The 12,412-nt window shown below is 56.4% G+C and overlaps 1 protein-coding gene across 3 annotated transcripts in view; it reads right to left on the bottom strand.

Annotated features, from left to right (window-relative positions):
- Nucleotides 1-12,412, bottom strand: part of TMPRSS6 (transmembrane serine protease 6) — a 33,190-nt gene that overhangs the window by 19,773 nt on the left and 1,005 nt on the right. For 2 of the 3 annotated variants that reach the window (XM_082740236.1, XM_082740237.1), the window contains exons 2-6: nt 8,656-8,852; nt 3,956-4,089; nt 3,296-3,363; nt 2,578-2,762; nt 2,279-2,320 (exon numbers count right to left, since the gene is read on the bottom strand). In XM_082740236.1, the coding sequence (XP_082596362.1) occupies nt 2,279-2,320; nt 2,578-2,762; nt 3,296-3,363; nt 3,956-4,089; nt 8,656-8,851 (625 nt within the window). In that variant the 5' untranslated portion in view covers nt 8,852. The remainder of the gene's footprint in view (nt 1-2,278; nt 2,321-2,577; nt 2,763-3,295; nt 3,364-3,955; nt 4,090-8,655; nt 8,853-12,412) is intronic. The other variant, XM_082740238.1, reaches the window with a different exon arrangement.

The raw sequence follows: 12,412 nt of genomic DNA, 5'->3' as shown, positions 1-12,412 counted from the left end.
ACTCCGTCCCCCGACGGTTTGATTTAGGCTCCAGAAACCAGCAGCAACCAATCTGTCCCCTGGACCACAAGTATCTCCTTGAAACCTGCCCACAGCCAGTGAAGCTGTGGGGATGTGGGAACAAGCCCCAGATTGTGGGGGGCAGCTCAGGGTGCAGGGAGCGCCCACACCCCACCTTGGGTCCTGGCGCCCCCCTCCCATTAGCCCAGTGACCCTGGGCCAGTTGCTTAGCTGCTGGGTTCCGTCAAATGAACACTGCATTAGTCTTTAATCCTGCCTCCCTCTCCAGGTGCTCTGAGGACCAAAGACGGAAGGCAGATGAACAGGCTTTGTTCAGATGCTGCTCCCTCAACGCCCCCGTCCTGACCCCTGGTCATCCTGACTCAAACTGGGGAGCAGAGTTCCCCAGGGGGAGACCTGTGACTCCTGCAGAGGGAAGAGACAGGGAAAAGCTGCTTATCTGTTTTGGGTCATCTGTCGTCTCTAAGTCTTGTTCCAAGTTGATGCTTCGTTTTTGACATTTTAATAATTACTCTTTTTCTGAGTGCAGAGATATGTGCTGGTCTCTGTTGATAATGCAAAATATCTCGGGGTGACCCCGTTACCGCTGGTCACCGGAAGAAAGTGCGCGCGCATGCCCAGTGCGTTCTCCTCGCCTGCCCTTTGCTCACACTCTTGCCTCTGCGCCAAGTGTCCCTTCCTCTTCTCCACCTGCCAGATTTCCACCTCTGTCCCGCTTGGGTCTGCTGCCTGGCCCACACAAGGACAGCCAGGACTCCCCCTCTCCCCAGTCAGGAGCAACATTTCTCTCCCTCTAGAAGCAGATCCCTTCCTCTGCCTTGGATGGCGGCCCCTGGTGTCCATCCGCCGTCCCCAGGGCAGAGCAACTCCCCCTTTCTGCTGCCTCTGGGACCTCTATTCTAGTGCTGGCACTTGATGTTATGAGACACTGTTTATTTGTCTGTCTCTCTCATGGGCTCAGAGCTCCTCCGAGGACAGGGGTGAGGACACGGTCATTTCGTGTCCCCAGAGCCCGCCTGCGGCCGGCATGGGGGAAATGTTCACAAAGCCTATAAAAAGGGTTTGAGTTCTCATCCTCGCCCCCATTAGACACTGTGCTCCAGGAGGGCAGGGACTCCAGATGAGCGCTGAATCAAATAAAATAATTACAAGGCCACTGCCAGCAACTTGGGGACCCATGGACAGCCAGCACGGGCAAGGGCAGCCGGAAAGCCCATCCCGACCAAGGGTCAGGGCGATGTGAGTAGCAGTGCAGTGTAAGATGGTAGATGATAGGAAGGTAGATGGATCCGTTTCTCACATTCTCCTTTGAACCAGTTTTACCATTCTACTCATTCCCTCATTAATACGTTAACTAAATCTTTGATGTGTGGCTCACTACAGTTTTGCTTGAGAATCATGATTTTAGCAATTTGAAAATTGCTCATCACCTCCATCTACCAAAGAAGTAAGCATCTGACCAACCAGAAGATAAGAGAGGGAATAACGAGGATTTAAATTCTGCCTCCCTCCCTGAGACGGGGCTGATGCCCTCAGCCTGGCCTCAGCTCTGGGTAGAAACTCTCGGTAGTATAAAAAGAACCTGAGAATGTAAGAGCTTGTGCTCAGGACCGCAGGATACAGTAGCACAGGTGGTGCACTGCACAACACAGACTGCGATGCGGACAGTGCTCCCTGGCATTGTGCAGCATGGTGGCCCTTCTGGTACTCTGCTTCCCAGGGCTCAGGAGGAAGACCATGGAACCTCTGGGAGGAAAGCAGGGTGAGTCTGGTAATATGGCATGGGAGGGGGTAGGAGGACAGGGCAGAAGAGCCTGGCTAAGAAGGACAAGAAAAATGGGAAGGGAGTATCCTTGAATGTGACAGAAATATCTCCAAGAGACCAAGTCCATGGGTGGAAATTAGCTTGTGAGCAAACTGAGTTCAGTGATGAAAAAGCAGTCCTATTTATGTGCACCTAAACCGGCACACCCCACACGGGCCACGCACGCCCCACACGGGCCACGCACGCATGCAGATGCGCACATGTGCACACGTGCTCATGCACGCACACAAGCAGGAGTACACAATGACCACCTCCCCCCACGGCCCCAGCCTTGCTCAGGACTCATCACCGAGTCCACCATGCCCCCCCCCCCGTCACCCCAGGCCACTGCTCCCTGCTCTCACCACAAGCCACGTGATCTCCTGACACTTGACCAAGCCAAGCAAAACGGCAACTCAAAAGGAAATGGAGAGGGGAAACAAAAGAGCATACCCAGCGTGGAATTCAGAGCAACTATGTCTTTCACGCTGGCTTCTGTTAAAAGGAAAGGAACAAACAAATAAACAAAGACCAAAAGTAAATAAAGAAAATGAAATGAAAAATGAAACTGAAAATAGAAGAGACCATCAGAGCCAGCCTGTCTGAAATCGACTGAGTGCCACCTCCCTTCCCGCCCCCTTGCAGCCCAGCCTCCATCCTGGCTCTGGGGTCGCTGGGAGGCCTACCCTGAGAGCATCCCAGCCTGCGCCACCCTGGCCACACCATCCCGTATCCCCCTCCCCAGTACTGACCCAGGATCACCAGGCCCTCCGGGTCCACTTCGTACTCGGCCCTGTAGGGGGCAGGGGCCGAGCTGTTGGCTGTGGACAGCAGCTCCTCCACCAGCAGTGCCCGCACCACCTCGGGGCTCAGCATCGGCCGGCGGTGCTCGGGGATTTGAAGAATGAACCAGAAGAAGCAGGTGAGAGGTCCCTCCCTGAGGCAGGCAGAAATGAGAGGGGTGGGAAGGGGCCTGGAATCTGGCCCTGCCCAGCCCACTGCTCCTGCGGGGGAGACCACCAAGCCTGGCTCAAGCTTCCTACCTCTACCTCATGGAAACCTCCTAACAACCAAGATGCTGTCTGCTGCCCCGTGTCACAGGGGGAATGAAGCACAAGAGGGTAGGCTGTATACCACCGATCAGAAACAGGTACTCATATGGCACAGCTAGGGCACCCCCCCCCACTCCCACTCCAACCACGGCCTTTCCAGATGCGTGCCAGGCCCAAGCACACCACAGTCGTTGTCTAGCGTGGATTCCTACCACATTGTTGTACCCATTCTACAGATGAGGAAACCAAGCTCAGTGAAAGGAGTTCGCACCCAGGCAGCCGAGTTGTCATCCTGTGCCTCAGTTTCCCCATTTAAAAAAAAAAAAAAGGTCATTGCATCAGTAGCCTACAGCATCCCCTCCTGTTCTTTGAGTCTAAGATTCTAGCGAGGGCTGGTCAGGGGGCCAGGGCGACTCACCCGAAGGAGTAGACTGAGCTGGAGTTGTAGTAGGTTCCCAGACGGGTGCTGGCGATGAGCTCCTTCAGCTGAAAGGAGGGAAAACGAGAGCCCCCTGGTGACCGTGTGCAGAAACCCCCTTCCTGCTCTTTGCCCCTCCTGACAGCCCCATTTGACAGGCACCTGCGAGGTAGAGAGGCTTGCCCCTGGTCACCTGGGGGGCAGTGACCGCTCAGGGAGAACCTCACTCCTAATCTTTCCCCCTCCCCCTCTACTTGGGCACTGCCCCCCAACACTGCCCTTCCGTCAGCTCTAGCCTACACCAGACCCCCCACAGCTTCTCTCCCTCCTGTCAAATGTCACCCCTCAACTCTAGAAAGCCCCACTGGGCTCCAGAGTCTGCCCCTTACTCCCAGCCACCAGCCACGGGAGCTCAGCTGGTTGGTGTGTGCACCTGTTCATGACTGGAAGGGGGACAGCCATCGTGGCTGTAAAGGAGCAGGACGGAGCTGTGGGCAACTAAGGCACAGTCCGACACGGAACTCCGGGAGATGGTGGGGGCATCCTCGGAACTGTGCCCTCACCAAGGCCAAGGGATTGACCCATTGGCTTGGCATAATCAGGCCTCCCCACACCTCCCCACCCCGTGCATCCCCTCCCGTCCCCACAGCCCTTCCCTACCATCTTCTGGGCTTTGGCGGTCTCACTGCGGAAGGCACTGGACTCCCGGCGGGCGAGGTCCTGGGAGAAGTGGCGATTGAGCACGCGGAGGCTGCCGGAGTACACCTGGCTGACCGTCACCTCCGCCTTGTACCCTGCGCAGGACCCAACCGACAAGGTCAATCAAGGGGGCCACCGGGGAAGACTCCTGTCTCTCCGACGTCTTCTCCTGTCACCCAGACCCACAGCTCAGCCTCCAGCATCTGGGACCTCTGAGGCTCCACCATCATCATCATCTCTGTCCCTGTCATCATGTCACCCAGTGTGTTTTAGTGACAGGGAGGAAAGAGGCCCATGGATTACGTCCTGAGGGCTCCCAGTCGGAAGCTGATGCAATCATCCATCCAAGATATAGATGATGCAAAAGCCAGGAAAACCACATGGCCTAGAAGGGGTTAGCACCTCGCTGCACCCTTCCTTTCCCGAGATTGTCCCGACTGCCCCTACCGTGTGGGGTACACTAGTAACCCCAGACAGCTGCGTCTCCCCCTGCAGAGCTGCCCATGGTGGGTGAGACAGGCTTGACTCCTGTGGCCTCAGAGCACACAGGCCCATCCCTGAGGAGTGACTTTAAGAGGAGCCCAAGGTACAACTGAGGGAACATGACCAAGAAACAGGGCCTGGCCCAGGGTGACCGACCAGCTGAGATGGGAGGATTGGAGCATCCACTGGGAAAGGGAAAGGGAGTGAAGTACCTTTAAGGGCAGAGGGAACAACATATGCAAAGGCCCTGTGGCAGAGGGATAATGGTGAGCACTGGGCTGAAACCTCTTTGGCTGGAGCTGTCAGATAAGGGGAGGGGCAGCAAGAGGCTGGGACCTCAGCAAGACAGGATTTGGGTCTTTACCTGATGCACAAAGGAAACCACAAAGGGTTTAAGATCAAGGATGACATCATCAGGTTTCCACTTTGTAAAAACCTGTTTTGGCTGACAGTGAAGAAACTAGACTCATAGCCCTGGGCTATGAGTAGCCCCTATTCGTTCAATTTATGCGTCCATTCAACAAATGTGACTTGAGAACCTGCTACGTTAGGTGCTGGTCTAAAGCACTCAGGGATATGTCATTAGAACCATGAATAAAACAATAAAGAAAAAACCTTGCCCTTAAGAGCTTGTAGTTTAGTGAGAAAAATCAGACAATAAACAACAAACATAGCATAGAACACATTAGAGGTGTAAGTGCTGTGGGAGTCAGGGAGGGTGGTGGGCTGCCCCAGGGAGGTCAGCGAAGAAGGCCATAATGTTAGTCACATGGATGTTAATCTCTGGAAAGAGTGGTCCCAGTAGGGGACCAGCAAGTGCAAAGGCCCTGGGGCAGATGCTCATCTGATGGATTTCAGAAACACCAAAAAGAGAAGGGGAAGAGAGCAGGAAGCAATGAGAAGGGGGAGAGGACAGCCACACAGCATTGGGCCAACCACAGGGGACTTCGCTTTTACTGTGGGTGAGGTAGGAGCCATGGGAGGTTTAAGCAGAGAGGTTAGGGGCTTGGATCTGCTTTCTAAGATGATCCCTCCACAATTGTGTGGCGAACAGGCTCTAAGGAAGCAAAAGCAGAAGCCAGGAGACCCACGGGAGGCTTCCGTAGTCATCCAGTGACTCATCTGTTGGCCAGGCGTGGGGCACCGGAGCCTGGACCAGGCTGCGCAGGAAGGTGGTAAGAAGTGAGCCGCCAGAGGCAGGATACAGTCTGCAGTCAGAGATGACCAGGTTTGCTGGCAAACTGGGGCTGGGGTGTGAAAGAGAGGAGTCAGAAGGGGGAGTCAACCAGAAGGGGGAGATGGCCACTGACTGGGATGGGGGGGTGTCTGGAGGAAACCAGGGAGCGCTGCATGCTGGACCAGGGGGGTCCGAGATGCCCTTAAACCTCCTGGTGGAGGGCAAGCCCCAGCAACACAGTGGAGCTCAGGGAGGGACCCAGGCTGGACACGCACATTTGGGAGTCACTGGGGTATAAGGGACATTTAAAGCCAGGGACCCTGGATGAGACCCTGAAAGAAGTGGGCTGAGCAGGGAGAAGGAGAATCCTTCTATCAGTGAAGGACACGGAAGGGGGGCTGCAGCTATGAGCTGGGGGAAGAGAAATGCCGGCCCCTTGGAAGCTGGGGGAGGAAAGGGCTCCGAGGAGGAGGGAGTGACGTGCCTGGTCAAGTTGCCAATGGGTGGGATGCACTGAGGACAGGGGACTGGCCATCGGATCTAGCAAGCGGACCGTAGGCAACTTTGGTAAGCACCCCTGGGTGGGGGCAGGGGAGCCAGATGGGAAAACGTTCTTGAGGGGTTGCAGGTGCAGAATCGGAGACAGCTCTTTCAAGGTGTTTGCTGCAAAGCGGAACAGAGAAATGGGTTGGGGGGCACCAGCGGGATTTGGCTACGGGAATAAGGAAAGTGCTCATACGGGGACAGGCCACCTCTGGAACCCCGCCACTGTGTAGGAGGACAGCTGCCTTTGGAAAGGGCAGGGATGGTTCACCTGTGGGGACAGGGCGGGAGGGCAGATCCCATGGGTGCTTCTGGGAAGGCACATTGCCAGCTTCCAAGGGGCTTCTCTTCTTAGTGGTTCCCTTGGTCCAAGCAGGGGGCAAAGTGTGCGTGTGTGGAGGCGGGAGGTTTGGAAAGAAAGCGTAAACTGTCAGCCAGGAGAGCAGGAGGGGGAAAGTATGAGGAAAATACGATGGGCAGTATTAAAGGCTCCCACTGCAAGCAGAATGTACCCCGGGGCCCCGGGGCTACGCTTGTGGCCAGCGGGGGGAGCCAACTGCCACCCCCAGCTCTCCTCTCCTCAGTCCCTTTCTGAGTCACACTGCCACTCAACCAGTCCTTGGCAACTCACTCTGGGTTTCTCTTGTGCCCATAGACTAGGCCCCTTTTCCCTCTCCCCTTCCAGATGCATCTCTTTGCCCAATGCCCAGGCCCCCGGAGCACAGCCTGAGCCCAGGTGGGAGAAATCCTTCAAACAGCTCCTGAAGTGTGGTCTTTACCCTAACTCCCTTTGTGGGCGCCGGAGTTGGCTTCCCCCAGCTGAGGCTTTGCAGCGCTCAGCCCCTGGGTCCTCAGCCCCACGGTACACCCACTCCCCGAGGGGTGATTCACTCCTGGAGCATAATCAGGAGAAATTAGACTCCACAAAGAAAGACAATTGGCAGTCGAGTTCCTGGCCCTCCAGCCTGACACGGTGGTTTACCCTGAAGACTAATTATCTGGCCGCCTACGGAGGCCTTGGTGGCCCTGTGCTATTTGGGGTGCTGGCTTCCAGCCGGTGGTGAAATGCACACAGCTTCCACTCCCCCGCCACCCGCATCGCTCGTGGCTCTGAGGCTCTGAGCAGACTCACGGTCCCCTCTGAGTCACTGCAGGCCTGGGCTTCCCAAGGGCTTCGGCCCAGGGGCTCATTCCAGACACACCCTACCCTGACGCCCCCTGGATCTGGGCCTAGGATGGACCTGATGAGGCTCCATAGTGGGTCCCCATTCCTTTCGAGGAGCCTGAAATTCCACCACGAGATTTAGCCAGTACAACTATTTCTGGAAAGGCTCTGATCACCTGGGCAAGGTGTCTTGTCTCCATGGCTCCCCGGGCCCACGCTTCCTCTGTTCTAGCCCATGCTGTGCTTTCTCGTGCGAGCAGGGGCTGTCTCCAGAGCCTGGCCCAGAGCCTGGTGCACAGAAGGGGCTGGGTACTGAGCTTCTGAATAAGTGCACGTTAGGGATGAGCTTCCAGAGTGCGGGGGAGTGTTTTTGTCGGCAGCATCTAATGTGCTTTATCTGCTCCTTTCCATTGCCAAGAGCTAACAGAACCCGGTATGCTCTCCATCAGTTTCAGAGGAGGACACAGCAGGTGCTCAGGAGTATTTATTGAATGAATGAATGAATGAATCCATGCATGTATGCATGAATGAATGGAAGGATAGATAAATGGACCCAGAATATGGGCCAGGTACTCCTGAGGCTCCAGGAGACTGGTTGAGGGCTGTGATACCAGGAAGGGGAGACCAGACTTCAGGACAGGGGAGGGGCCCCAGGCTGCCTGCTTGATCCCCTCTCATTGTGTGTTGAATTGCAGGTGTGCCTGAGCTGGGATAAGAAAGCCAGCTCTGTGCTAGGGCAGCCCCCTGGTACTCGAGTCCTGTGTCTCCCTCCCCTTTTTCCCCACTCATGCTGGGGCCCTGGAGACCCAGAGGTGACAGAGCTGTGGTCCCCACCCTAGAAAAGTTCTCAGGTTGGGCTCGAGTGAGCAGAGGTGCTAACTGGTGCCAGGCACCACCGGCGCCACTGGGCCTCCTCCCACGGAGCCAACTGGCTCCGAGCCCAGGGGCAACCCAGGAGGGCTTCAGGGAAGGGGAGGCAATGTTTATACTCCTTCTGCTTGTTGGTTCACAAGAGTTGGGTGTTGTGAGATCACTCCTTCCCCAGCTGGGGACACTTGGTGCCAGCAAGGAACTTGCACTTGGCCTGAGCCCCAGGACCTAGAACACAGGTGCAGTAGCTCTTCCATCTCACGGGACAGAAGGAGGACTCAGAGAGGAAGCTCGTTGGCCAAGACCATGCAGTGTGTTGCTAGGCATTGCTGAGCCTGGAATTCTGATCTGTCTTGCTATATACCCCCCACAGCCATCCCAAGTCATCACCAGGCGCCTCTCCCAGAAGGGCCCGCCGCTTACCTAGGAAATACCAGAGCAGGACCCCCACTGAAGCCAGCAGGACAAGGGCCAGCCACAGCGGTGTCAGGCGGAGGTAGTCCCGGACTTTTCTCTTGGAGTTCTTGGGGGCCTTGAACATCCCCTCTGGCTCTGCCTCCTCACCGTCACCTCCATCACCCTGTCCACCTGCTGCCTGGGGGGCCTCGGCCACAGGCATCCTGGTAGAGAAACAGACCAGGGTTGGAAATGGCCCAACAGTGGCAAAGGGGCCTTTGCCAAAGATCAATGGCACACAGAAGGAAGACACCACCCCCTGCCCTTGGGACAGGAAGGTCCCAACCCTAGAAGCAGTGATTGAGAGTGGGCCCCTAGGCAGCTCGTAGAGCAGGAAAGCAAGCCTCAGAACTGCTCGCTCCAGAGGACAGGCAGCAGAGCGGGAACCTATCCGGTTCTGGGACCCCCGCTTCTGTAGCCATACCAGCCCCTCTGTGGTCAGAGGCTGGATGGAGGTTTCCGTGCCTGAGTCCCCCACCCCTCCGGAGATTAGATCCATAGCTGGAGCTCCTGGAGTACTAATGTCTATAAGCCAGCTCCTCACGCCTCTGGCTTTCCTTGCACTGGGTGCCTTTCCTTCCTTTTGGTTCTTCAAAGCACAGCTTCCAGAAATACTGATCCCCCTTAAACCCTCCCCTGGAAGGCCCTGAGCCACCGCCCTGCTGGGCCAGAGAGCTGCCCTTCCAGAGAGCTCCCCTGCTGAAGGTCTCCTGGGGACAGGGAAGGAGGCACAAACTAACATCGATTCATTGGGTGTCTACGGAACACATTTCATTTCATCCTCTGGTCACCCGGGGATGTTGGGATCGTTGTCCCCAGTGTTCTTCTTCCTTGGGCCCAGTCTGCACAGACAATTGACGTGTATCACCTTGCTTGAACCTCTGTACACCAGTTGGGGTTCTGTACCCATTGGACAGATGAGGAAACTGAGACGCGGAGTGTTTTAATCACAACTCACTCTGGGGTTTTCCTAGCCTCGTTTTCCCAGTGTGATTCTAATATCTGTCCCTCGCTATCAACCCCATTGTACAGACGGAAAAACTGAACCCTGGAGGCTGAGCCACTTGGCCCAGGGTCATACAACAGGAAAGCAGCAGGAGGTGGGGGTAAAGCCCAAGTGTCTCACTCTCTGCTCCTCCCACCACCCTGGGCTGCTTCCTGTTAAGCGAGCTGTTAATGAACAATCAGAATTTAATAATAACTGAGTGATGTCCGCCTCAGAGTCCTGAGCCCACAGCTGTATCTTCAGGAACCCCCTCCCTCAACCCAGGAAACTTCCAAGTGTTACTCAGCTTCTCAGGCGGACCTTCCCACCGCACAGAAGAGGGCCTCCAGCCACCCACCCACCAAGCCGAGTGAGGATTCTAGACCACCAAGAAGTTTCTTCTTACTGCATCCAGAAATGCTGCCGTAGCACTAACACCCATCCCCAGATGTGTATGTGTGTCGAGGTGGGAGGGGTTTGCTTTGAGCTGTGTCTTGGGTTTTCACACGATGGGTTTTCGGAACATGGGGCTCCTCGGTGAAGTTCAAAGTCCCCCCACCTGGACTCAAGGGGCCTCCTGGACCTCCTTCTGGCTTCCCTGCTCCTGGCATTGTTCCCAGGTAAAAGTCTCGGGCACCGAGCCATAGGGACCCTCGGGGTCCCCATCCAGTACAAGGGAAGAGGGACTGCATGCAATTCTCAGCTGCACTAGGAACCCCTTCCCCCCTAACCAGAGGACATCAGTACTCATGGGGCAGGCCCTGCTGGCTCTCGTGGGGTCACATATCCTGCAATGGTGGGGACAGCCCCGCCCACTGCCCAAAGTGTCGCTAGCATCCCTGGTGAGAAACGGGCTGTCCCGACAAGCTGAGCGGGGCTAGATCAGGGAGCGGCCAGGTGACAGGTCAGCCCCTTGCCCTCCCTCAGCCCAGGTCCACCCCTTCTCCCGGACATGGCCACACCCCTGATTGACTCTTGAGTCCGGATCACTAAGGTGCTATTTCAGGGTGACTCACAGAGCCCTGGGGACTTGGGGGGCCCAGAGGTGACAATAGTGGACATGTCTCTCAACCCTTTTCTACACACTGTCTCATGTACACCTATAGAGACCTTATGGAAGTAGGTTCTTTTTATTAACCCCATTCTACAGTTGAGGAAGTTGAGGCAGAGAGAGGTTGAGCAACTTGGCCAAGTTCTCCCAGTTGGTAGCAGAGCCAGGCTGCAAAACCCAGCGCTGTGTCTCCACATTTGCACCACGACCCTTACACTCCCCTGCCTCACACACTGTCGGGGTACTAGTGGGGAAAATGAGGCACAGAGAAGTTCAGACGGAGGTCTTTCAAAGGAGGCATCAAGGGGAGCAGTCGAGGGTCAGATGTGCAGTAGGGCCCCCTCCCTTCTTCTTCCCACTCCCCAGACCAGGCCTTCCTTCCATGGAGTCATCTCCTTCGTAAGTGCCCCCTCGCCCCCATCTGGGAGGACTGTGAGCCTCTCAGAGGAGCCCATTTTTAGAAAAGCCACTGTGTAAAAACCCAGGATTAGATAGAGCTTGCCAAGGTTCACCTGGGTTCCCCATCACTTCCCACCAGGACTCCTGGGGCCCTGGTCATTCTGCCCCCCCCCCCCAGGGCAGCCACTCCCGGTTGCTCGCCGGACCTTCCACAGATCAAGTACGTCCCACCTCGGGGCCTTCGTGCTGGCTGTTCCCTCAGCCAGGAATGCTTTTCCTTCCGTTTGCTCCAAGGCCTGGCCTTTCCCTCCTTCATGTCTTTGCTCCAATTTCTTCAGAGCACTTCTGGCGACCTCAAATTGCATGCTAGGCTTCTGTGTCCTTTGTCCGTCTCCTCTCTGTATGCCGCTCCCGGCCACGCGCCTTCTCCAGCAGCAGGGCTGGGCTCTCCTGTCGTGGAGCCCAGGAGTGCGAGGATCCAAGCTCCTTCCCCACAGCTGGAGGGGCTGTAGGCACACGTGGCCGGCCACCTTCTCCTGCCTTTTCTGTCCCCGCTCCCTCTTTGCCCTTTTGGCACCCCAGTGACACTGGATGTGTCAATAACGAAGATGGGAGACATCATCTATAGCCAAGGGCTCTTAGCTCACTCTGCAGGAAGAGCATCACATAGATCGTTTCTGGAACCCTGAAAACTCGTGGGCGTCATCTGCCTTTCCCAGATGCTTTTCCTTCTGCCCGGCTGCCCTCCTCTGACTTGGGCTCTCAGCCGGCCCCTGCACACCTCGGCCCAGCTCCCACCTCTTCCTGGCAACTCTCCCAGAATGCCCAGCGGCTGTCTCTCTTGAAGCATCCCGGGCCGCCCCCATCACTGTGCACAGCACCTTAGGGGCATTCGCTGCCCCCTGATGGTGAGCCCCTGGAAGCAGAGGCTGGATATGCCTCAACTGACATTGGGGGCGGGGAGAGGCGAAGCTTCTTCTCTGACCCGAGCCCCTGGCCCCCTCCCTAGCACCTGTTCCTCCTGTTCTCTGACCACTGGAAGCGGAGCTCATGGGGGCGGACCTGGACCTCATCCCACCTGCTGGCTTTTTGCTGGACGATGCCGCCAACCACATTCTCCTTCAGCCTCCACTAGCCGGGGACCTCTGCTTTGTTATCTCTAGTAGCTGGGGAAAATGAGGGGCAGAGACATAAAATGACTTGCCACGGTCATTCATCTGAGGCAGGGCAGAGCGGGGAGGAACAGACGCAGAAATCTGATCTAGGGCTGTGGGAGGAAGCTTCCAGCG

This window comes from Mustela nivalis, assembly GCF_964662115.1.
Source record: "Mustela nivalis genome assembly, chromosome: 7".
Classification (NCBI taxonomy): Eukaryota; Metazoa; Chordata; class Mammalia; order Carnivora; family Mustelidae; genus Mustela; species Mustela nivalis.
The sequence above is the reverse complement of the archived record's forward strand: the minus strand, read 5'-3'. Positions and strand labels throughout refer to the sequence as shown.